General features: G+C 44.9%; 1 protein-coding gene and 1 pseudogene across 9 annotated transcripts in view; one reads left to right on the forward strand and one right to left on the reverse strand.

Moving 5' to 3' along the window:
- Cdon (cell adhesion associated, oncogene regulated) overlaps positions 1–23,977 on the reverse strand; it is a 178,411-nt gene extending 154,434 nt beyond the window's left edge. For all 9 annotated transcript variants that reach the window (XR_005733837.2, XR_013437979.1, XR_013437981.1 and 6 more), the window contains exons 1-3: positions 23,845–23,977; positions 20,477–20,767; positions 19,446–19,536 (exon numbers count right to left, since the gene is read on the reverse strand). Coding sequence is in view for 5 of the 9 variants with exons in the window: in XM_078047295.1 (XP_077903421.1) it covers positions 19,446–19,453 (8 nt within the window). In the remaining 4 variants the exon portion in view is untranslated. The remainder of the gene's footprint in view (positions 1–19,445; positions 19,537–20,476; positions 20,768–23,844) is intronic.
- Positions 1,304–7,458, forward strand: LOC101974678 (aurora kinase C pseudogene; annotated as a pseudogene).
- Positions 23,978–24,399: the final 422 nt, after the last annotated feature.

A 24,399-nucleotide genomic window follows, 5' to 3' on the forward strand; every position in this document is an offset into this window, starting at 1 on the left:
CTGTCTACTTGGTCCTGCCTCAGTTTCCCATTTGGCCTTTCAGTTCTGTATTAGGACTGGAGCTTTTCTTGAATCCCTTCGGACTTAGTTCAGGCTGCTGCCTTGAACTGAGCTTGTAGTGGCCGTGATGAAGACAGTTTCTGGCTCATTGTTGGATTCCAGTCCCTCTTTCACACTCTAGTTCCTTGCCTCTTTTCCAAGCCATCTTATAGTGGGTATGACCTCTGCCTGGAAATGTGGGTCCATTATAATTCCCAGGCTTACCTTATTGAGGGATTGGGCATGATAAGAAACAGCCAAAGTCAAATGTAAAGGTTTGGAAGATGGTCCAAGAAGTTCTCCCCAAAAGAGTATGGATGCCATATATTTGGTAGAAAGTGGCTAACAAGATCCACCCAGTCTTGGATTTTCTGGACATGAAGGAAAGCAAGACCTGGGGTTAGAGAGAGGGCCAGAAGACATCCTCACCTCCCAAGGAGCTGTCTGTTTACATTCCGTCTGCTCACAGTGCCTTTTCCAGACTGCTGGCCCAGCTCCCTCACATACTGTTATGGTCAACACCCTTCCTGTTGCCTGGTGCTTCCATGGGAGAACACTGCTGTCTGCCATGTTTCTGCTACACCCCAATTCCCAGAGAGAAAGAACTGGGCATGGAGAGGGCACCTGGGCAGCCCAGAGCCTCACAACCTAATGGCCCTTCAGCTGCCAAGCCTCTACCTCTTTGCTTCTCTCTTAGAGTTTGAGTCCTTTCCCTGCCTTTCTGTCCCTGTCTACTCCCAAAGTCTAGGGAACAAAGGCTCTGACATGTAGACACCCATTTCCATATAACCAGTAAAGTCAGGAAGAGAAAGCCCACATCTTTCTGACCAGTATCTCCCAGATCCTAAGTCTACCCTTCTGGCAAGGCCTTTGGCCCCCAACCTAGCAGGTAGATAGCACGGCCTTTTTCAAACAAGGAGACCTAAGCCGAGCTGAGACCTTCCTCCACCAAAAGTTGACTTGTGCCTCCTCTGTCATGTAGCTTTCCTGTCTGTCCTAGGACATCCTTAGTCAAGAACTGCTAGCAGGGACCAAGGGAGGGCTTGGAGTGGGAGAGCAGGGCACTGTTCTACCTATAGGTGATACCCTGTATCACACAAAGGCAACTATTTTCTGGAAGAAAAAAAAGATGAAAAGACCCAGGGACAGAATGGGAGAGAGATAGAGACAAAGACAAAAAGTAGCAAGACAGACACATGCTGGGGGAGATAGATAGAAAGACCAAAAAGTACTGAGAGGCTTAAATTGACACCACATGGTCACTATGCCGGACCCCAGGGCCCAGCAAACGAGGTTTCGTGCTGAGTCAGTTGCCATGGTGATAAACATGCAGGAAATATCCAAGATAACTAGAATAGTGGAAATAACATGTGTTTTGGATAAAACCTACCCCACCCCACCCCCTCCAATGTATTCATCACATTATTTAGGATAAACTTGGCTTTTGCACAATCTCCTTCCCCGAGAGGCCAGGCTGGGGGATTCTAAGGTCAGAGGGTGAAAGGCATGTGGCCCTAGGGGACCCAATGAGCCTGGAACAGAGTTTGTTCCCTCACTCTGCCTCCCCAAGTCTAGGTTTGGATACCTAGAGTCATCTGCTCCTGGAGGCCAGAAAGAGTCTGAATTCCTGTTCAAGGTCACGCACATAGTAGGTCTGAGGACAGGAGAAAGAACTGAGTTGGAGCCAAGCACCATGGAGTGCTGTCATCTCTGCATGATGACTACTGTCCCCACGTTTAAAACAAGGGCAAAAATATTCAGCAGTAAGAAGTGGTGAAGGGAGGGAGAAGGAGACAGGGCTCTCAGGGGCAGACGACCTTGAGAAAAAGAAGAAAGGGAAAAGCTTTGATCTGGCTCACACACAGAAAAGTGAGTCTCACACCTGGGGAGAAGAAGGAGTTAAGAGAGTCTCAGAAGAGAGCAAGACCTCTTAGAAGTATGTTCCCAAGGACCTGGGAGGGGAGAGGTTACCACTAAAAGCCAGCCCAGTCAGCCCCTTTCTGCCTTCTAAGCATCAGGATGCTCCACACTTCTCTGAGTCTCCAGCAGAAAGTATTCCATGGAGAGAAAACAAGGTTTCACGTCAGATGTCCTGCAGCCTCCTGCTTGTAAGACATGGATAGGGCCCATGCTTCACAGGACCTCTGTACTGGCTTCCACCAAGTAGAGCTAAAAAGGCTGTTTGGAGTAAATGCCACAGTGCACGTGGGAGCACTTGGCACATCATAAAACTCCATGTCCAAGTTGTTGACTGCTATCGTGACTCAGGCAGAGAGGAATAGACAGGCCAAGGGGCAGGGAGAAGTTGCCATCAAAGGTTCATATGAGGAGACTGGTTTCTCTAATGACATTACACCCAGATTTTCCGATCTAAACAACTAGCTTCAGTTGTGATTTCCCATCTTGGAACGTTTCTGGGAAATGATCCCTGATAGAAATTGGTTTGGGAATGGTTCCACCTGGACACAGTGGACCTTGCTTGGTTTGAGTGTTCCCCTTGGGAATGCCAGAACCAAGTCATGACCTGAGAAGACCTGGTGGGGTCCCCCACTGACCCTTACTCCTGACCCTCTCTAGGAACCAAAGCACCACCCCTTTCTGAATCAAGCCTGGTAGTGGTGCTTAAATGACTCTCTAAGCCCAAACTGTACCATCTCCCTTGGGAATATAGAGAGCTCACCAACTCACAGCAGATTTTAATTCTTTTTTGCTGTTGGGAAGAGTGAAACCTATACCACTCAGCTCAAGTTCAAAGCCTTACCAGGCTGTGAGAAATGAGGATGGAGAACAAGGCAAGTATAGGGAGGGAAAACCCAGAAATGCCCCAATGCTTGGTGCCTAGGGAAGTGTGACAACAGCTGAGTGTGGGGAGGGATTGGCTTGGGGGCAAGAATTCTGTTTCCCAGAACTGGTACTAGGGCAGGACCCCTGGAGAAGCAGAAAGCTGGCAGTTCCTCACAGGTGATGTGCCAGGTAGTCATGCAGAGAAAATATAGACCAAAGCTGGGCCTAGCCCCTCAGGCCAGTCTTGGTTCCAAGGGAGGATAGTAGGAAGTGTGCTGGGCAGAACACAACCTCCCAGCTGGCTGCCTTTGCTATATCTGACTTCATCCCCTCACCCCCACCAATTTTCCACACTGATTCTCTTTAGCCCTGGAGTGATTTTTCCAGCTCTTCATCTGGTTCTATATGGCACCAGAAAAGGCAGCCTGGGCAGCAGGAGGCTGGCATGGATGTGTATGGTGCATGCATGTGCATCAGGGGCAGATGTGGGAGGTAGGCTGATGGTGTAGGAGATGAGGGACTTAGTAGTCCCGAGCCAGGCAATCCTGGTTGTTTCTCCAAACATTGCTAGGAAAGCCCAAGAGCTAATAATAACAGATACAGAAGGTTGGAGCCTAGAGGGGGATGAAGTGCCCATCTACCCGCTGGCTTCATAATTCTTCAGTTTTTGAGAGGCACAGGGGTAGACCACCGATTACAGAGAAGTCTTAACCTGAAGCTGGAGTGTGAGGACAGAAAGTAAGGCCCAAGATTTGTCCAGAAGTCTTGGGGATATGGTGTTCCTGGGCCCCAGGATAGAGGCATGGTGCCGGCAACCACTTTTTTCTGTTTGCCAAAGAGCTTTCTCCCCGGGGATTAACAGGGCCTTCCTGCCACCCCATCTGGCTGGTACAGGAGCCAGAACACCACCCCTGGCTGCCAGCCAGCCTGTGTCTAAGGAGCCAGTGCTCTCTTGCAGACACGCATTGCTGGGGCCTTAGGGTAGGGGGAGGGAGGTAGGAGCCCTCTGGGGAGTCCCTGGGCCACCCAGCTGGGAAGTACTGACCCTGAAACTCTGCCAGTTCCAGCCTCTGCTCTGTGACTGAGGCTGGACCAGAGTCATGAAGATATCTTACTGGTTTGTCTTCTTTCTCCTGAAGTCAAGGAATACATGACTGATCTACAAACTGAGGTCAGCGATCTCAGAGACAGTGGACTTCTGTCTTGTGAAGATGTAACCAGTTGCCCATTGGAAAAGTGAGTCTAAGCCAAGAGGTGGAAGCTCTTGAGCAGGGGTAAAAGCAAGCCTGAGTTTACAGAGTGGGAGCTGTGGTCACAGGACCAATGGGATGGGAAGATATTGGTATGTATCTCTGAGTCTTCTCAAAAGAAAAAATTGTCCAGCCATGATGGCTCATGCCTGTAATCCCAGGGAGGTTGAGGCAGGAGGATTCCAAGTTCAAGACCAGCCACCATAACTTAGCAAGACCATAATAATAATAATCAAAGCTGGGGATGTAGCTCAGTGATAAAGCACCCCTGAGTTCAATCCCCAGCACCACACAAAAACAAACAAACAAAACAAAACAACAACAAAAAAAAAACAAGAGGAGGAGAAGAAGGAGAAAGAGAAGGAGAAATTGAAAAATGTATAGCTGCGGGAAAACCGAAGTCATTCTCCAGACAGGGAATAGGAGGCCCAGTGGGGTTATATGATCTGCCAAAGGACAGGCAGTTACTGATGAGTCGAGCTCAGATTAGAACCCAATTGTTCTGTTACCGACTACCATTCCTTCTTCCTCTCCTCTACTTCCTCTCAGGGCCCCAACACTCAGCAGCCAGGAAACGCCACCCCCCACCCCAAGCATGAACAGAGGATGGGCTAGTTACCCTGGGAGGGAATAAGAAACTGTACTCTGCTTGAGAGGATTGTTAGGAATAGAATAAGTAGTGGGAAAGGTAAACCAGAGCCTGAGTCCCAGAGGGGGCTCTCTAGAACCAGCCGCACCTTTAGAACAGGAGACCCTTCAAAATGGCCTCCAAGACCACTCTCATGCCATGTGGCCCCCAAGAAAGCCAAAGCCTGCACTTGTCTCTCTCCTGCACTCTGCTAAGTAAACAAACACAGCACTCAGGCAGCTCTCTGCCGGCAAACACCTCCAACTGCAAACTCTCCCTGAATAAATAAACTCACACTGCACGTTTACACACACACACACACACACACACACACACACACACACACTGTACTCTTACTCACACACTGAAACATATTCACTCATGTTCTTTCCCAGAACCAGGGACTGCTCCCTCCCCTCCACGTAGCCTCTGCCTGCCCCAACCTCAAATACAGGCTATACTCAAAGTTGTTGTGACAGAGACTGCCACCTCTGCCAGGGTGCTGTGACAAGCCAGGCCCTCAAGTACAGATATCCAGACCCTAGTCCCAAGGCTTGTTCTAACAACCCACAAGCCCATGCAGGAGGGCAGGTCTTTTCTAAGAACCACTCACCCTGAGGGACCACCAAAATGAGACTCTAGACACTTGGAACATTACAGAAATAAGGGCACCTTCAAGATGATTCGGTAACTATTTGACCTTAGAATCCCCAGGAGAGAAGTTAACTTGCCCAAAATCTCAAGAACCAATTTTATAGAACCAAGATAACAACTCTTGACAAAAAAAAAATCTTTCTACTTCTCCCTGCCGATCTTTGGATTATTTTTATTAGTTCATTACATAGACAAGTACCATCCAGATGGCAGATTATCAAGAGATGGCAATTAGATAGTGAAATCTGCTTAGTTCTGTAATGACATTCTCAGAAAGACCCTATTGGCCTTTGCCCTTAACTTGGAACTTCCCAGGGGCTGTCTTGTCTCCTCTTTGGGAAGGGTGGCTTCCTGTGACATCCAGCTCACCAACTAAGAATCATCTATCTCCTATCAACAAGTCAGATAAGAATGTCAGCAACCTAGATCCTGTGCTAAAACAAAGCCAACAAGAAAGGCAAAGTCACTGTAGGCCAGGCAAGGACCAGAGTTTGATCCCAGGCACATCCTGGTGCAGGACCACTGAGGCAGGTGGTGCTGTAGCCCAGGGCACAGAGGAATACAACTGGAGATGTTCCCAACCAAATAGGCCTGGCATTGAGCAGAGCAACACATAAGCTTTGGCATCAGATCTGGTTTCAGATCTGTTTCTCTGTTATTACCTAGAGGGTACTGGCAATTTGCCTAACGTCTTCTGTCTCTAAAAGGGGGAAAATTCCCATCTTTTGTGGTTGCTATAAAGATTAATAAAATGTTGTATATGAAGTCTCTAGCTCTACACTATTGCCTTCAACAGTGATTGATAGACTTGGCATGATTTAAAGTTCCAGCTCTACCTGCCTCTCTTCATTGTAAGTTAAAAAAAAAAAAAGAAAGAAAGAAACACACACACACACACACACACACACACACACACACATATTCAAAACAAGATGGTATGTGAGAAAGTGCATTATAGGAGCTGGAGATGTGGCTCAGCGGTAGAGCCCTTGCCTAGCACGTGTGAGGCACTGAGTCCTATCCTCAGTACCACATAAAAATAAATAAAACAGAGGTATTGTATCCATCTACAACTAATATATATATATATATTTTAAAGTGCACTCCCCGCCACAATACCTCTCGCCTTTGTTTGTGTTTCCTTGGCCCCGTCTTCATGACCATCTGGACCTCATCCGCGGTCTCCAAAGGGCTCAGGAGGGCCCTGGCTCGCCCTCACCTTTATCAGCATCCACCCGGGGTGGCAGTCGGTCCTCTCTCGTACTGCGCAGACTCGCAGGAGCTGCAGCAGGCCAGATGCAACCTGGAACCCCAGCCCTGAGCGCTTCGCAATCAATGACTTTGAAATCGGGCGACTTCTGGGCAAGGGTAGATTTGGGAACGTCTACCTGGCTCTACTGAAGAAGAACCATTTCATCATGGCCCTGAAGGTCCTCTTCAAGGCCCAGATTGAGAAGGCAGGACTGGAGCACCAGCTGCGCAGGGAAATCGAGATCCAGGGGCATCTACAACTCCAGAACACCCTATGCCTGTACAACCATTTCCATGATGCTATTTCCCTGATTCTGGAGTATGCTCCCAGGGGTGAGCTCTACAGCTTGCTGCAGAAAAGCGGCCCCTTAGATGAGCAGCGCTTCAGCAACGATAATGGAGGAGTTGGCAGATGCCCTGACATACTGCCACGACAAGAAAGTGATTCACAGGGACATTAAGCCAGAGAAACTGCTGCTGGGGCTGATGGGTGAGGTGAAGATTGCAGACTTTGGCTGGTCTGTGCATGCTCTCTCCCTCAGGAGGCAGACTACACGTGGGACTCTGGACTACTTGTCCCCAGAAATAGTGGAAGGCAGGACCTATGACAAGAAGGTGGACGTGTGGTGCGTCAGGGTGCTCTGCTATGAGCTGCTGGTGGGAAAGCCACCCTTTGAAAGAACTTTTCAGAGTGAAACCCAGGGACGCATCCTCAACATGGATGTGACATTTCCCCCCTCAATGTCTGTGGGGGCCCAGGACTTGGTCTCCAAGCTTCTTAGATATCAGCCCTCAGAGCCGGTTTCCCTGGCTCAGATCCTGGAGCACCCCTGGGTGAAGGCTCACTCCTAGAGGGTGTTGCCTCCCAGTACTCAGAAGGCTTCCTGAGCCCATCTACCTGTATCCTTCGTGTGTATCCAGGGAACTCTCCCTCATTTGTCTTTTTTAATATGGGATGCTAATTAATAAAAACAAAATCATTTAGTGCAAAAAAAGAAAAAAGAAAAAGAAAGTGCATTATGATAAAAATAATTTTAAAAATCCATGCATTTTCATTTAAAATAGTTTATTTTCCAGATTAATCTGGTCTTTAATAATTTCTAAAATTTAAGTCTTGCTCGTTAATGACTACATATAGTTAATATAATATAGTCATCCCTTGATATACACAAGGAATTAGTTCCCAGGCTCCCACAGATACAAAAATCTAAGGTGCTCAAGTTCTTTATGTAAAATAATATAACATTTGCTTATTTTTACATATACACATTCTCCCACATACTTTAAATCACCTCTAGATTACTCATTATACCTAATACAATGTAAATGTTATGTAGATAGTTGTACCATATTGCTTAGGGAATAATGACAAGAAAAAAAGTCTGTTTACGTTCAGTACAGATGTATTTTTTTTCTGAATATTTTTAATCCAAAGTTGTTCAAATCAGCGGACATGGAATCCCTGGATAAGGTGGCAAACTGTATTTGTAGTCAGGTACAGATGATCTTTAATATAGCAATAAAAGCTGAATATAAAGTATTTACCCTATTAGTGAAGAAAACTTCACTTTATTTACATTGTAACTTTTTCATAATGAGAAAGCACTCCTGGGATGAATTGAATACCTATTCTAGGCCAAGCCCTGTACTTTATGTAAGAGATACAAAGAACATGGGCATGTGTCTTAAAGCCCAAATGTGAAGATGTGGGGACCCTGAGGAGATCCTGGACTCAGTTTCAGCATGTCCCTCCCCAGTAGACACTGTGGACCTTCTCTAGGTCTTCCCTCACTTCTCTGTTTTCTCTGGCCGTCTAGCCCCTGATCTGCTGTCAGTGTGAACAGGCAATAGCTTCTGCAGTCAGGGCAGGAAGACTCAGAGTGAGGCTGGATGGGTCCTGGATTAGGGGACCCACATACTAAGAATAGTGGGTCAATAAGGAAAGCAGCCTGCTTGGAGTTGAGGGTGGAGACTCTGCCTGCTCCCCAGCTTTGGATGGCCAAGCCTGAGAAATCAAGCATTATGGAGTCTTGTTGATTACAGGTCTGCATGGTCAGCAAGCAGTTCATGCAGAATTCACAGGAGACCATATCTCAGATCTAGGAAGGGTCTGGGCAGCCACTGTGAGACCCTATCAGCAAGAAATATTTTGGTACAGGACCAAAAACTGGCTGAACTGGAAATGCCTAAACTTTGCCAAGTGCAGGTTTCAAGACCTGAGTTAATGGGGAAAGGATGGTAGAGATACTGAATGGACTGGGGTAAGAGAGACCATGTAGAAAGCAGCTCCCAGGGGCTCCACCCAGATTCCCCTATGCTGAATCTTTATCACAGTGAATAATTGCAAATAGCAACACACTCTCATCATGGGTAAGAGCATGGCTCACAGCTCTTTCATCTCACTGATTTAGAAGGGTTACCTATCCTCTCTGAGCCTCAGTTTTCTCATCTTTAAAATAGGAGTAATGACACTTACCTCATAGGGTAATTGTAATTGTGTGAACTAAATGGTATAATGGATGTTAAAGTGCTTAGCGCTTGGCCTGGCCCTATTAAAAGCATGCAATAAAAGCTAGGAATTAATACTAATTAAATACTTATTGAATATCTATTCTAGGCCAAGCCCTGTACTTTATGTAAGAGATACAAAGATACAAAGATACGAACACTACTCTCCAAGAGTTTAGAGCGTGGGGGTGGGCAAAGCCTTCTCCTTCAAATGAATAACTATAGTACATTATGATTATTCCTATAGTAGAGGCAGATGTGACAAATGCAGTAGATGGAGTGGGAGTTAAAGCACTCAAATTTGTCTTGAGAAATCCAAGAAGGCCTCCAGAAGGACACAGGGCAGGGGTTGAACCTAGAAGAATGAATAAGAGTTTTTCTGGTGACAAGTCAGGAAAAGGTAGCAAAGGAAGAGAGAAGGGAAAATACCAAGACAAAACCATGAGATACCTGCTATGTCCTGGGATTAGAACAATGACTTGCAGTGTCTGAGCATAAAGGGGAGGTGAACTGAGGCTGGAGTGACAGACGGGACCAAATCATAAAGGACTTTTGTATGCTATGTGAAGAATTTCTGTTTTATCCTGAGAGTGATGAGAAGCCACTGAAGAATTTTAAGTGAGTGAGTGATGGACAAGATTTGCATTAGAAAAATATCACTCTTGCTGCTATGTGTAGTGTGGATTGGAATGGTCAAGAGTGGCTGAAGGGTAATAGGAGACCATAGCAAAAGCAAGAAGCGAGAACCTGAAGGAAAGAAGCGAGAAAGTTGGACACTTCCAGGGTGAAACTGGCAAGATATGTGACTGACTGGGTATTAAGGAGAAGATAGAGGCTCTGAGGAAATGTTGACATCCTTCTCCATGTTGAGATTTTCATAAAAGTAAAAAATGTATAAAAGTATATATGCTAACGTGAGTAGATTCAGAGGTGGATGGAGTCTTGCTCATGAATCCTGCTTTGATCTCCTTAAGAGAACTTAAAGTGAAGTTTGGAAAAGAGACCTTTGTGTAGGTCTGGGGTTGGGCATGAGAGTATAACAGCCAAGAGTAGGCAGCATGTAAAGTGAGAAGATTGCATTGGCTAACCAACACACGTGGATCTGGTGGAGAAGAGAGTAGCAGAGAGATCCAAGAAAGAGCAACATCATGCAGATTGAAGGAGTAAAATAAATACATCAGGATCAAGGGATAAGCAATGGGATCAAATACTATTGACAAGTGGAATAAGAAGAAGACTGAGAATTGACGGCAGGTGGGCCCTGATGACTTCACAAAGTGGCACTTCCATGTGGTAGTGCATGCCAAACCACTGTGGGCTGAGGAGTAAATGCAAGATGAAGGAAGAGAATACAGGTTACTCTTTTGAGAAGCTTGCCCACAATGGAAGATGTGTGGGATATAGCTAGAGAAGGACTTCAAGTGGAAGGAAGGTTTAATTTTTTTTATTTATTATGGGAAAGGTCCGAATATGTATATATGCTAAGGAGAGTTGTAGCTTGAAGACTTCAGAGAAAAGAAGATACAGCACAACAAGATCCCAGAGAACATAGAAATAATTGGGCTTTCAGTAATATATTCCCTTTGCCTGAAAATCTTTTGTACCTCTGGTTCAAGTCCCCAGGAAGCAGACTCTGAGACTGAGATTTTCATGAAGAATAATTATCTGGGCACCATCTTGGGAGCGACACCTGTGAAGGAACAGAAGGAAGGAGGCAGAGGCCTCTGGGGGAATGCCATGGAGCAGAAGTGGATAGCGAGAGAAGATGAAGATGTTGTAGCTGGAACATGGCATCTCTCTAGCTGGACTGGCCCTCAAGGATTGAGGGAGAGGGTTGTTGAGAGTGACCGTAACTGAGGAAATTCTTTCCTGATAGAATCCTTTTTCTCTTCAAAATGGGAAGTTGTTGAGAAAAAGGATTTGGTGCCTTCAGAAGAGTAAGGAAGGCCTGATAACCTCAGATAACAGTAGGAACCATATGATGGGATCACTGTGCAACATACATCAGATGCCATAAATCTGCGGTGTGGTGATTTTCCTCAGGAGAGGTCAACATCCGGGAAGCTCAAACAGAAGAGATGGCTGGGAGATTATTACTCTAAGATAGGTTTCCAAGTTTGAGGCATGCTTCCTGCCATGCCATTTTGCTGCTCCCAGCTAGCCTAGGGGAAGATCCTGTGGGTCATGCCTCTACTTGAAGCCTCCTCCTCTCTCTCACGGTTGCTGTTTATTGTGTTTTGGCCAACTCACTCATCCAAAAAAGTTGATTAAAAAAAAAAAAGCAGAGCAGAGTACATATCAAATAATTCCCAGAATCAAACTTTAGAATTCTTTAGAGATCAGTGAGTCAGATACATGTGGATTAAATTTTCCTCTAACTACATAGTTGGTTAGAAAATCCTAGACTGGGACCTGGGATTGATGGGTCCTGTTAGGGACACCCAAGTTGTTATAAAGGGGTAAAATGTGTATTCATGTTTCAATTCATGATCATAGGAAAAGTTCTTTGCTCAAGACTTCAGAAATTCTCAAGGCTGCAGATCATTGGGCCTTACTTCTAGGAGGCCGCACTTGCATACCCTGGTCATAACCCAAACCAAACCTCTACTGGGGCCAGCCTGGGACAGGGGCTAGCTCTGTTACCCTCCTCTGGCTTTCTCTTTAAGTAAGGAGCACCCTTGAGGCCACAGGAAAAATGCCAAAATGACCTCAGGACAGTGAGCTTCAGGTAAGTTCATATCAATTCTTTAGTGTTAAAAAAAAAAAAAACAATAAGAAGTATCCCCAGGTTAGGCAGGAGGTACTTTTCTGGAATGAGTAAGTCTGAGGTAAATGTGGAGAAGGGAAGACCAATATTTTGTGAAGGACAAAATAAAGAGTCAAGAGATCTCAGTGACATTAAACAGGTCACTATCCCTTAGCTTATTGTCCCAAGCTAGATCTAGGGGAGAAAAATTAAAGGTTTGGATTAGATGATGAATAACCTTTTATTTTTTCTGACATTATGTATCTAGTTCTAGGTCCTTTATGTCTCTATTTAAATTTATCTTTATTCTTCCGCTTCTATATTCATCTTTTTCTTCCCAAGGGCATGAGGACATTTGGTGAGATAAAAGATGTTAGCCTTCTCTTCCTGTTCTTCCTGTATCTTTCTTCCTTCCCCTCCCCTCTCCCTCCCCTCCTCCTCTTCCTCCTCCTCCTCCTCCTCCTCCTCCTCCTCCTTCTTCTTCTCCTCCTTCCTTCCCCACTAAAAAACTGGGGACTGAACCCATGGGCACTGTACCACTGAGCTACATTCCCAACCCTTTTTATTTTGAGACAAGGTCTCACTGAGTTGCCAAGGCTAGCCTTCTGCCTCAGTCTCTTGAGTAGCTGGGATGACAGGTGTGCACCACCATGGCTGGATCTGTCTGTGTTTTGCTCAAGCTCTGGGCAGTTCTCTAAGCTATCATTCATCCTTTCATTCATTAAGGCATTCATCAAACATTCATCAACACCAATTACCCTCTACCAGTCTAGCTAGAATTGGGCAATTAGAAACATGGCAACCTCCTGCAAAAGAAGATAAGAAGGTTTCCAGGGGCCCCAGGCCCAAAGAATTGGGCAAAAGTTAGGTTATGGTTTGGTCCACTGGGACCTCAAAGCTCCTCCTAATCAGATATCTAAGGGAGAAGTCTCTTTCCTAGCTCTTACCTTGGATAAAAGGAAGGAATGACCTACATCTTGATTCTATAGTGAGGAAGGAGAGGAGAGAGATAGGAAGGCCTAGGTGGAAGGAGCTGGCAGTTCTTCATGCCTTGATCCCAAGGCCACATTCTCTTAAAGGAATGGTGGTGGGAAGGAAGCCAGCAAGAGAGCCTTGAAAAGGAATGCTGGAGCTTTCTGTGTGGAAGGGTCGCCACAACAGCTGTCCTGCAGATGGGGAAGAGCATCTGAATCTTGAGTTTGTATTTCTAGAAAAAACTCCCCCTCCTCCTGCTCACTCTCTTGCTGTATTATGGGGTTTTTGTGAGGTTTAGAAAAATAAACAGAATCTAACCATAACTGTCTGAAAGTGCTAAATTACCAAGAAAGACATAACAGATTAGCAGTGCAAATTAAGCCTGGGTGGGAGTCGGCCAGCACACTGGGGACTGAGAACAGCCCACAGGAGTGGTGGTTTCACTCTCTGGTTCTTCCTCTGGGAGGAGCTGCCCCTGTAGACCGCAGGCTGTGTCCGACTGTCTGGAGACTCGGGTTTAGAAGTGGGAGCTATCTCCACTTTAAAATCAGTCACTCATCCAGGCTTGGAAAGATCTGCATAATGCATCCAGCCCATCCCTGGCTTTCGGGTAGGACTGCCTCTCACACATCCAGGTTCAAGCAAAACTCCTCTATTTTAAGAGACAAACTTCTTAGATGAACCTGGAGGACGATACGTTCAATGAAATAAGCCAGGTGCAGAAAGACCAATGTTCATGATCTCCCTTATATGTGGAGTGTAAAAAAGTCAAACTCATAGAAACAGAGAATCACAAAGGTTACCAGAGACCAGCATCTGGGAGAATTAGGGAGATGTTGGTCAAAGAACACAAAAATTCAGTTAGTCAGAAGGAATGGGTTTGAGAGAACTGTAGTACATCTTGGTGACTATGGTTAAAACCAACATATTGTGTATTATAAAACTGCTCAGAGTAGGTAGATTACAACAATAAAATATGTGTGAGATAATTTGTTAAATAGCTTGAAGTAGCCACTCCACAATGAATGCATGTATCAAAGTATTATGTTGTATACCATAAATGTTTACAGTTTTTACTTGTTTATTGAAAAATTAAATTAAAAGAACAAATGACAGTCTTCTTTATCTTCCTCCCAGGAATCTGTTGGTGGAGGGTAGGAGGGTAATGATTTAAAATTCAATGTGTTTGCATTGAAAAAGGCTGGAGTTGTAGCTCAGTGGTAGAGCACTTGCCTGGCACATGTGAGGCACTGGGTTCATTTCTCAGCACCACATATAAATAAATAAATAAATAAAAATAAAGGTCCATCAACTACTGAAAAAATATTAAAAAAAAAAAAGTCTAAGAATACAGTTCCAGTCTTTCAATTTGACAAACAAGGAACTTGGGCTCACAGAGTGCAAGGGCTTGCCCCAGACAGATGAACTAAAGAGCTGGGATAGAACCTCCTGGATCCCATAAAAGATGCACCCTCTGAAATAACCTCAAGCCTTCCAACAAATTGCCTAGTTCCCCTTTTCTTCATTATTATTCAGGGTGTCATGTTCAATGAATCTGTATGCTTTGGACCAATCTGCCAACCATAGTTACTACAGTTTTGAATTTCCATATCTTAATTGTAAGGTCTTCTAAGTTCAAGCTCATAGCTTACATTTATTGAGGCCCTGCTATTTGTCAGGCAAAGCATTAAGCACCATTGAACTCAAAGATGAATAAGGCAGAGACCCCAATGCTTAAAGATTTAAACATAGCCAACAAGGAAATTTCTGGAGTTCTTTCTGGAGTTCAGACAAATAGCCTGAACTCTTCCTCCTAATCATGCCTATTTTCACCCCAACCCCCAAATCTTCTGGATGTATGCAGGGTGGGTCAGGTAGTGGAAATGACCAAGGTAAGCATCTGTCTGTATGAAGATGTTCTGGGCTCTAAAGGGAAATCTATCTCTCCACACTCCAGAATACACGTGAAAGAAAGGTTTTGAGTTTACTAGCAGATCTAGGATTGGACCATCTGGATTTGAATTACAGTTCTACAACTTACCAGCAATGAGACCATAGGCAAATTGTCTAATCTTTTTGAGCTCTAGCTTCTTCTGAAATGAGGAGAGTAGAACCCACTTCATAAGATGGTTAAGAAAATCAAATCAAATAAGTGAATTTCTTGGCTCCATGCCTGGCACAGAGACTTCAATAAATGCTATTTTCTTCAGCTCTGGTCTCATGTGACTGTGTGTCACCCACAATATGACACAAGTGGAAGGATTTCAGTCCTTGTTTGTTGAGAGACTGTTTTATGGCTGATTTCTTTCCAGGCACAGAGATGCCATCTGACTTGCCACCTTCTCCCTCCTGAGGGTAGCCTTCCTCCTCATGTCTGCTTACACTAGACCCTTAGGATGGGCATGGTGGCACATCGATAATCAGTTATTCTGGAGGCTTAGGCAGGAGGATTCCAAAAGACCAGCCTGGGCAACTAATGAAACCCCATCTCAAGATAAAACATAAGAAGGGCTGGGGATGTAGCTCAGTGGTGAAGTCCTCCCTGGGCTCAATGCCGAGTGCCAAATAAATAAATAAATATGAACTAGGTCCGTAGACCTGGGCTCATCACGACATCCCTACTTGTTGGCTCAGTTCCCTGATCCAACAATGACTCCACCATTGTAAAATTATGGGCGGCTTTCCTATAAGCCAAGTTCTGTTTTAACAAAAGAAAAGTGAGAAACCCTGGGAATCATGTACTCTCCAAAAAGAAAATTCTCTCTCCCATGATGTGCCATGAAAGATACATAGAATTAGCTTCAGAAAGTGCTGTGGGACACCCATCTCTTACTGTTTGTGTTATCTTACCCACTGGGCCTCAGTTTCCTTCTCTGTAAAAAGGGAGCACAAAAGTTGCTTCCTTTAGTTGTTTTTTTTTAAGTTTTTTTTTTTTTTAGTTGTAGTTGGACACAATACCTTTGTTTTATTTATTTATTTTTTTATGTGGTGCTGAGGATCAAACCCAGGGCCCTGCGTGTGCTAGGCAAGCGCTCTACCGCTTAGCTACAATCCCAGCCCCTTTAGTTGTTTTGAAGATTAAATTAGAAAAGGCACTTGAATGACCATATAATAAAGAGGAGAGCACTACAGGGATACTATTATTTTTTTCCTCCTATTTCCCTGAGATATCTCAAATAAAGGCAGGTCTGGGCCAAATCTGGGAAAAAGCAGTTTTATATATTCTTGCTAAGCAGCAGTATCCCATCTCTTTCTCTCCAGTTCAATAAGGGCAGGGTCCTCCTCTCTCCACCTGAGCTGGGGGAGGCAGGAAGCAAAGGGTGGATCCAGCACAGAGCTGTCTCCTCTCATTCTGTCTTTGGGGGAGTGCCCTTGGCAAGAAGCAACCTCCCCTTGCAAATGCCGAAGGTGAAATCCATCACCAGAGCCCTGGACTGTGATAAGATAGAGGAAAGTAAATCAAGCCTCCCTGAGATAAGAAGGCGCAGCCTAGGGCCTAAAAAATGCAACTCTCCTGCCAGCTGCTCACTTTCTGCAAAGTTGCAAAGCACAGGGCTGTGCTCCAGGAAAGGAGCCCAGACCCTAGATCCCCTCCTTAAAAAGTAGGAGGGACCTCAAACTTTTTTCTCACTGCTCCCTCTTTCCACAAGCCCCAGGCTGATGGGCAATAGGGATTTTCATCGAATTCCTCTTGGCGAAACAAACAAACCTAAATTAATTAATGAGTTAATAACTAACCAACTTTGAGGCCATCTATCTCAGAGATTGAGGACAGATTATAAAGATTGAGATTGAGATTGAGGACAATTATAAAGAGGCATTTTTGAAGAAAATTATTAACAGTCACCTGATGGCTAAAATAGGTTCCCCAAGAAGGAGGTAGCTGGGACCTGACTCTTTATTTTCCCCTGAAGTACTGGGGATGAAACCCAGGGCCTTGCATATGCTAGGTAAGTGCAAGGCAGCACCTCCAGCCCTTATTCTTTAGTGTGTGATCTTGAATAACCTACTTAACCCAGTATGTCCCACTATCCTACACAGAATTGAAAATTTGGGACTTAATGAGCATAAGTTTCCAAAAGGGCTAATATGAATGCTATTTTATAGAAGGGTTTTGAAGACTAAACATGACCATTTTTTGTAGAGCACTTAGTGCCTGTCACATAGAAAGTGCTTCATCAATACTTACATAAAAGATCAGTAGAGACTTGGGAAAGACAACACCTCTCTAACCTTCTTCTGATCTCTTATGTATAGTCATCTATTCATAATTCTCTGAATTACATTTCCAAAATGCAAATCTGGTCACATCATTCCAATTTATCACTTGTTACTAAATCACGGATTTTGTTTTGCTATCCCTTCTGGGTCTCTGTCGTGAGTATTACCACATACAATAATTCCTCAGCGCTCTTCCCCTCAACACACAAAAGTATGAGTTTAAGTGCAGATCTGACTGGCTGAGCCCAGAGCAATTATAAAGAGGCATTTTTGACCACACTCAGGTCATGAAGGGAAAGAAAATTGTTAACAGTCACCTGATGGCTAAAATAGGTTTCCCCAAGAAGGAGGTAGCTGGGAGAGACCCAGGAAGGCAAGTGAATAATGACTTAGGCAGGAGGTTCCTCAGTCAGAGGACTCTTTAATGCATCTGAAAAAGGACTTCCTTATTCTTAGACATCCTTATGGCCTTGTATTTCTTTCTCTCTCTCCATTAACAATTGAGTCATAAATATTTTCTCTGTACTTGGGTTTGGAGTGCCATGGGAGAATTTTACATTGTAGCTTCTCATCTAAAGGTGTCTACAGTTTGATTAGAGAAGGAACCAACAAGACTGAGATGTCTCAGGGAGTCAGGGAACCTGGCTTCATTCACCCAAAACCCATCATAGAGTTGAGATGGGTCTAGTGCAGGGGCCTTGAAAGACAGGTAAAAACATGTGGCTAGATTGACACATGGCTTCTTGAGCAAGGAACTTGCATCATGAATGTGGTGTGTGAGGTGGACAGCCAGACCAACAGAGACAATGTGGGAGATTAAAAGTGCTGGACCTGGGGCTGGGGATGTGGCTCAAGTGGCTAATGCACTCTCCTGGCATGCGAGGGGCACTGGATTCGATCCTCAGCACCACATACAAATAAAATGAAGATGTCGTGTCCACTGAAAACTAAAAAATAAATATTAAAAAGTTCTCTCTCTCATTTTTTTTTTAAAAAAGAGAGGAGTTTTTTTGTTTTTGTTTTTTTGGTTTTTTTTAAATGCTGGACCCAAGTTCAAGTCCTGGTTCTGCTTCTTACTAGCTGGTGAGTGACACTGAGCAAGCTACTTAGCCTCTCTTTTGGGTTTCTCATTTGGAATAATAAAGCCCAACTTCTAGGTTTGTCATAAAACTATAAGGTGACATATGTACGGTCACTTCGTTTAAATGTGAGGGATAGGATGATGGGGATGGTTATGGGGGGTGATGGGCCCTGCAGCAAGACAGGCATCCTGGGGATGAATGGGGATTGTTATGGCAAGGCAAAGGGACATGGATAAGGGTGCATCTGAATCACTTTCCTCCACGGTGCATTCCTCCTGCAGCCCACCAATGCTGGGGGCACTATGAACAGTCACAGACATAAACCCTCCCTTGACCTAAAATCGACAGTAAGAGGCAGACAGCTGAGAAGACCAGGGAGTGACAGAACATGAGTGGATACACAAATAGACAAGATTAACTATTCTCATTGTATACACAAGAGGCTTTGCTAACACTCAGCCAATTAGAAAACTAATCTAAACAGCCACTGGTTTCCAGGGCTCCTCGGAGCTCTTTCAAACAGCTGTTCAGTTTGCACTTGCTGCAGCTCCTAGCAAGTGCCCCGAGATTTCTTCTTGGGTCTGGTTCCCCACTTGAGCCTCAAGGGCTCCTGAAGAGCAAAGGATTGTGTCACTTCCACTCTCTAAACTCCTTCTAGGGCCCTGCTGCTTGTTGTTACATCAGGCCCGTCACTGCCTCTGAGAAGCCTTTCCCAGGACCCCGGACAGAAGAAGGGTCACCACAATACTTTCCATGTTATATTGACATTTATCTAAGAGTCATGTAATGAAAGAGTTAAGAGCAAAGTCTTATTTTCTGACAAATTGGGACTCCAAAACTCCTAGATTTTCCACTGCTATGATCTCTCTGAAAGTCTGTTTCCTCATTGAAGTAGGGGATAAAAATATACTTGCTTAATAAGGATTGAATGCATATATATGTGTGTGTATATGCTTCTATGTATACATATGCATAGAGTTCTTGGTACACTATAAGTATTCAATACTTGGCATTTTCCATCATCATTATTATCATCATCATCACCTATTACTGTTTCACTACTTGTATTTTAACTGTCATACACTGACTGAGTTACCTGAGGGCTTCAGGAGCCAACATAGCATCCCTGATAGTCCCTATCTCCTGGAATTTGCACTTTTATGTAATTCCTTCCCCTCCAGTGTGGGCAGAAGCAGCAATTTGCCTGTAATCAATAGACTGTGACAAAGGCCATGGGATGTCAATTCCATTGCCAGGTTATATGAGATTGTGCCTCCCTCCTGTCCTGCAGGCCAGCTCTCGCTCACCTTCTCATTTTGCATGTCTTGATGAAGCTAGCTCATTGATTGAAGAGAACCTCGCGTCAAGGGATGAGTACATCTTCTGGTCCACAGTAAGCTAGGAAACAAGGTTCTCAGTTCAGCTACCCTCCAGAGACTGAATTTTACCAATAACCACATGACCCTGGAAGTACTTCCTCCAAGTGAGCATTTAGAGGGGACACAGCCATGATCAATACTTGATTATGCCTTGTAAGAGATCTAAGGCAGAGGACCCAGCTAAGTTGTGTTCAAACCCCTGAACACAGAAACAATGAGATGGGTGTTACTTTAAGATGCTGTGTGTTATGTTAAATTGTTATTCAGAAATGGATAGCTAATGCAACTTCTTTGTATTCCTAACACAGTACTTGACATACAGATGGAAGTCAAGTGTGGTCTGAGTGGATGAATGAATGATGGTAACAGACTCATCAAGACCTAAGAAAGGCCTGGATGGGCTAGATCCAAAGATGGGGCTTCTTTTCAGCATCCCCTGCCTGTATCATTTGTCCCATTCTCTTCTTCAATAGGACCCCAGGTCCCTCCTTCCTTTTTCAGCCTTTAGGACCTAACTCTGTTTCTGCTTCCTACATTTAGTCATTCTCTCTGAATTTTTATTTTCCTCCTTAAAAAAAAAAATCCAGCTCTAAAATATCCGACCCTGGTGAATTGGAATAATTTCTGATGGAAAGCAGTCTTGTCCAGAAAGTCTCTTACCCACCCTGCTTAGGAATGTGGTCGCTGCAGATATTAAAACAGACCTGCAGGCGTCTGCAAGGAGTGGGGAGCTCGTGCCAGGAATGACCTCAGCCTGCACAGCAGGGCTTTACCTATGAAAATCTGTGCTCTGGGCTAGATCACAACAGGACTCTCCCTTCTCCAAACTCTTCTCCTTCGAAGTACCCCATGCTGTACCCTCTAGATTAATGCCCACATCACAATTTCCCACCCAAGCCTAGTACCAAAAGTCAAGAGAGCAGTGCCATTGAGCCTACAAGAGAGGAATCAGTAAGTACCTTTGTCTCTTTACATTCATGTGGCTTTGGCTGAAGGATTTGGGCCTTGCGGCTGTGGCTGGCAGTCCCCTTTTCTTCTCCTCTTCTCCCTCTTCTCCCACCTCTTCAGAGGCTCTGAGGGATCCTGCTCAGGTTGAGAGCTGTGAGGCTTTTTCCATGTGGGCTTCTTCCCAGGGAAGGCCGAGACTCTCTGGGCAAAAACCAGAGACTGGATTCTTCATCGTGAAGGCTCTTCACTGTGTAGCTGGGACTTGGATTTTGTCCTGCTTAATTCAGCTGCTGTTGCCAAATCTGAATATGTTTAAGATGAAGTAGAAACTCTAGTCAATTATTAGACTTCCTAGAAGAATCTCAACTAAAACCTATTCTGGCCTCTAGACTCAATAACCAATCCCTTGATGAATCCCAATAATTATAACAACAGCTAACATTTGCCTAGCCTTGCTTATGTGCAAGGTACTTTTGCATATGCTATTTTTTTTTTACAATATTCTATGATGTTTTAGTCCCATTTAATAGTTGAATAAATGGTGACTCAGAGAGATTTTCCCAATGATATAATAAGCAAGTGGTAGAACAGGAACCTAAACCAAGTTCTATTAATAGGTAGACCCATATATACTCTTTTCCTCCAGAACTCTCTTCCCCAAATCTGTCATGCTATTTGTCTTTAGTTTTGCATCTCATTTGTACATTGATCACTTTATACTGAAATGTACACATTACATGGTCCAATTTCTGCTCTTTTGGTCTTAGTTCCCTCCACCCCCACGTCCCGATGCCAGCCTCTAGGCTGAGCGGCTTCATGTGGATTGGCAATGAATTGACCACTGGCCTTCCCATCTGGAGACTCAGGTTAAGTTCTGTCTCTGTCACTAATGAGGGATGTGATTTAAAATTGGTCACCTCACTTGTCTAAGCCTTGCTATGTGAAACTGATATATTGGTTGATCTTTGGAATCTCTTCAAACTTTAAAACTGTGATTCTTTGATGTGATTCCCTTTTGGGGAGGGACAATTTCCCAAGTCAACTGGAAATGGTTTGGCCTATTGCCTAGTTAATGTCACCTGGAGCTTGGGGTGGGAACAGGGAGCATTTAGCTAGCTACTCTAAATATGCTAGGAGGAACCTGTCCCCCAACTCCACCCCTGCAGAACACTTCCTTTCTGACTTCTTTTTTCCAGCCCTCCAATGTCATTGTGACTCCTTTTAGGTAAGATTATGAGCTTCCAAATTCCTCTGCCCTTGACTCTCATTGACCAATGATTACTGCCCAAGCCAGTACTGTACCAGACAGGCTGGCACTCCACTGATCTCTTTAGGATGTCTGTGAGCCTGGGCTGAAGGTTAGTCTCAATCCTCAATACTCAAGGAGACCCCAGGGGCCCTGCAGCTGCTCCCAGCTGTCTGCCTGAACAATGCAGATCCTGTCAGGTCTCCTGTTGAGCCTTCCTTCATGGGGTATTCAGATTGCAGTATTAAGTGGAGGCATCTCAGCTGCTTCCTGTTTCTTGGGTCTCAGCAAAAGATTCCTAAACAAAGATAATCAGCCCAGTTCTGCATCTGACAAGAGCCCCCAGCAGTGGGGGATGGGGGGGGATGAAAGACTTTTACCATCATCTCAGAGCCAAAAGTCAAACTTCTCCAGTAGGAAAGGACCCCAAGGACCAAGGGCTCCAGGTCTCTGCTTCCAGACACACCAACCAGGCATGAGGATGGGAGTACAGCCCAGTTTTCAGAAATGTATTGGAAAGTGCCTGGTGTGGTGGCACACACCTGTAACCCCAACAGCTTGGGAGGCTGAGGTGGGAGGATCACAAGGTCAAGGCCAACCTCAGTTATTTAGCAGGCCCTAAGCAACTTAGCAAGAGACTGTCTCAAACTAAGAAATAAAAAGGGCTGGCGATGTGGCTAAGTGATAAAGCACCCCCGGGTTCAAATCCTAGTACCAAAGGAAAGAAAGAAAGAAACCTTTGGGAAAGTGATTTTGTGGACTCCTAGGTCACCCTTCTTGGTGTTTAATGACTCAAACAGGAATCTGCTAGCAACTATCTTGCCCACGGTTAAACCTCTTGTACAAACTACTTATAACAGTGTTTACTCTCCACTTCAGCAAGGGGCATCCTTCTGCCTATCTCCTGAGCCCAGCTATCCCCTCCATTATCAAGCATGGCAGATGTGTCACCTAAATTCAAATGTCCTCCCCCATTTCCTTAGCAATTCCAGCCCTTAACATAGCTTCAGATCTCTGCTATAAAAGTTATCATCTCCTGAAACTCCTGGGAGTGACACCAGAAGATTATAGTTAGTTTTCATTCTCATTTGTCTTTTCCCCCAGACTTCCAAACACTAAGTTATCACTTGACAATTTTTGCCAATGTACTTACCTTTGTATTTCTCTTACTCTCCCCCCACCCCGAATTAGTGTCTTTCCAACCTATTCCATAACCTGGGAGCTCCTCTGGTATATAGGCCAGGACTCCTTCCTCCTGAACGGTCATGGGTGCTTCCTGATTATTGACTATCAGGAAGTCCCACCTAAGAGCTAACCCTCTGGCTACTGTGTGGTTGGGGCCTAGAAATATGATAAGGCTTTGGCCTGCTGCCAACTTACTGGATGGTCCCCAAGGGCAATTTGGGGATGTGAAGGGGAAAATGACTCCTATTACAATGTATTTCCAAGTGCCCTAGAGTAGAAACCATGCTTCTCACTGCACCCAGAGCCACTGTCTACCTCTTTCTTGCTCTTAGCATCCTGGCCTGCCAAGGCTACAGTACTAGTAAGACCTACTGCATAATGAGGAACATCACTCAAGGGCTGTTCCATCCAGAGACGTGTGGCAGAGAAGTGGCTGGACAAGGGACCCTGAGGCTGAGCAAAGGTCAGACATGAGCCAAATGTCTAGCTCCATCTCTGCTGCAGAGACTGTTTCTTTAGGGCTAATGAACAACAAGTTGGAGCCATGACTGGGGGCCGGAGTTGGGGGGCTGTAGAGCGGAGTTTATAGGCACTTGCATTTTCTTAACGGCTCCCTCCTCACACATTCCTCTGCATTTTTCCCTTTTATTAACGTGGCATCTTTCCCAGGCCACTTTATGGGCCCGTGTGTGTTTTCACTTACGCCCTGATTGAGTTTGATCGTGTCTCTGCCTATGAAGAACCCTTAGATCTTGCTTGAGGACTCCCCACCCCCACCCCCACGTTCCCCTGCAAGGACTCCAGCACTGCATTTGCTCCAGGGCTCCTGGGCTCATCTCAACAGAACCTCAGGGACTCTCCCGTCTTTTCCACCACCCTGGGCACTTCTCTACAAAGGGTCATACCTCATCTGGACCCCAAATAAGGTGACCCAGTTTGATGACTCACCCAAATCTCAAATGACTCCTGGAACTTGCCCAACAATCAAATCTGCCACAGAGGATGAAAAGGAAGATTTGCCACAACTGAAGATTTTCAAAGGAATGTGCTGTGAGCCTGAAGGCCGTTGCCAAAGAGCAGTTCTGAAAATATTTTGAGCAATCACAGCTCTGAGAGAACATAGCTTTCCAAGGGAACTGCCTTCAAAGGCACAGCATGCGTTTTTGGAGAGTCAAGCTTCGGCGTGTTTATTAAAAAAGACGCTCATGTTGCTTTCAGGAACTCTGCTCTCAGCCTTTCTCTCTTCTGCTCAGTTCCAGGAGGGCAGGACGGAGGTTTGCAGCTTACTTGCTCTCTTTGGGCCCTGTTACCCGCTATCTGTCTCCTGTTATCTGGAGGTTGCTCCGTTTCAGTTTCACTGGGACATAAGTGGAAAGCTTGGTGACAGCCCTGTGATTTTTGAAAAATATACCCTCTGGGAGCTGCAGTTTTTTCCTCTGTAAAATAAGGAAAAGTCATACACATGAGCTGGGGATGTCACTCAGTTGGTAGAGTGCTCATCTT

This window comes from Ictidomys tridecemlineatus, chromosome 4 (genome assembly GCF_052094955.1).
Source record: "Ictidomys tridecemlineatus isolate mIctTri1 chromosome 4, mIctTri1.hap1, whole genome shotgun sequence".
Classification (NCBI taxonomy): Eukaryota; Metazoa; Chordata; class Mammalia; order Rodentia; family Sciuridae; genus Ictidomys; species Ictidomys tridecemlineatus.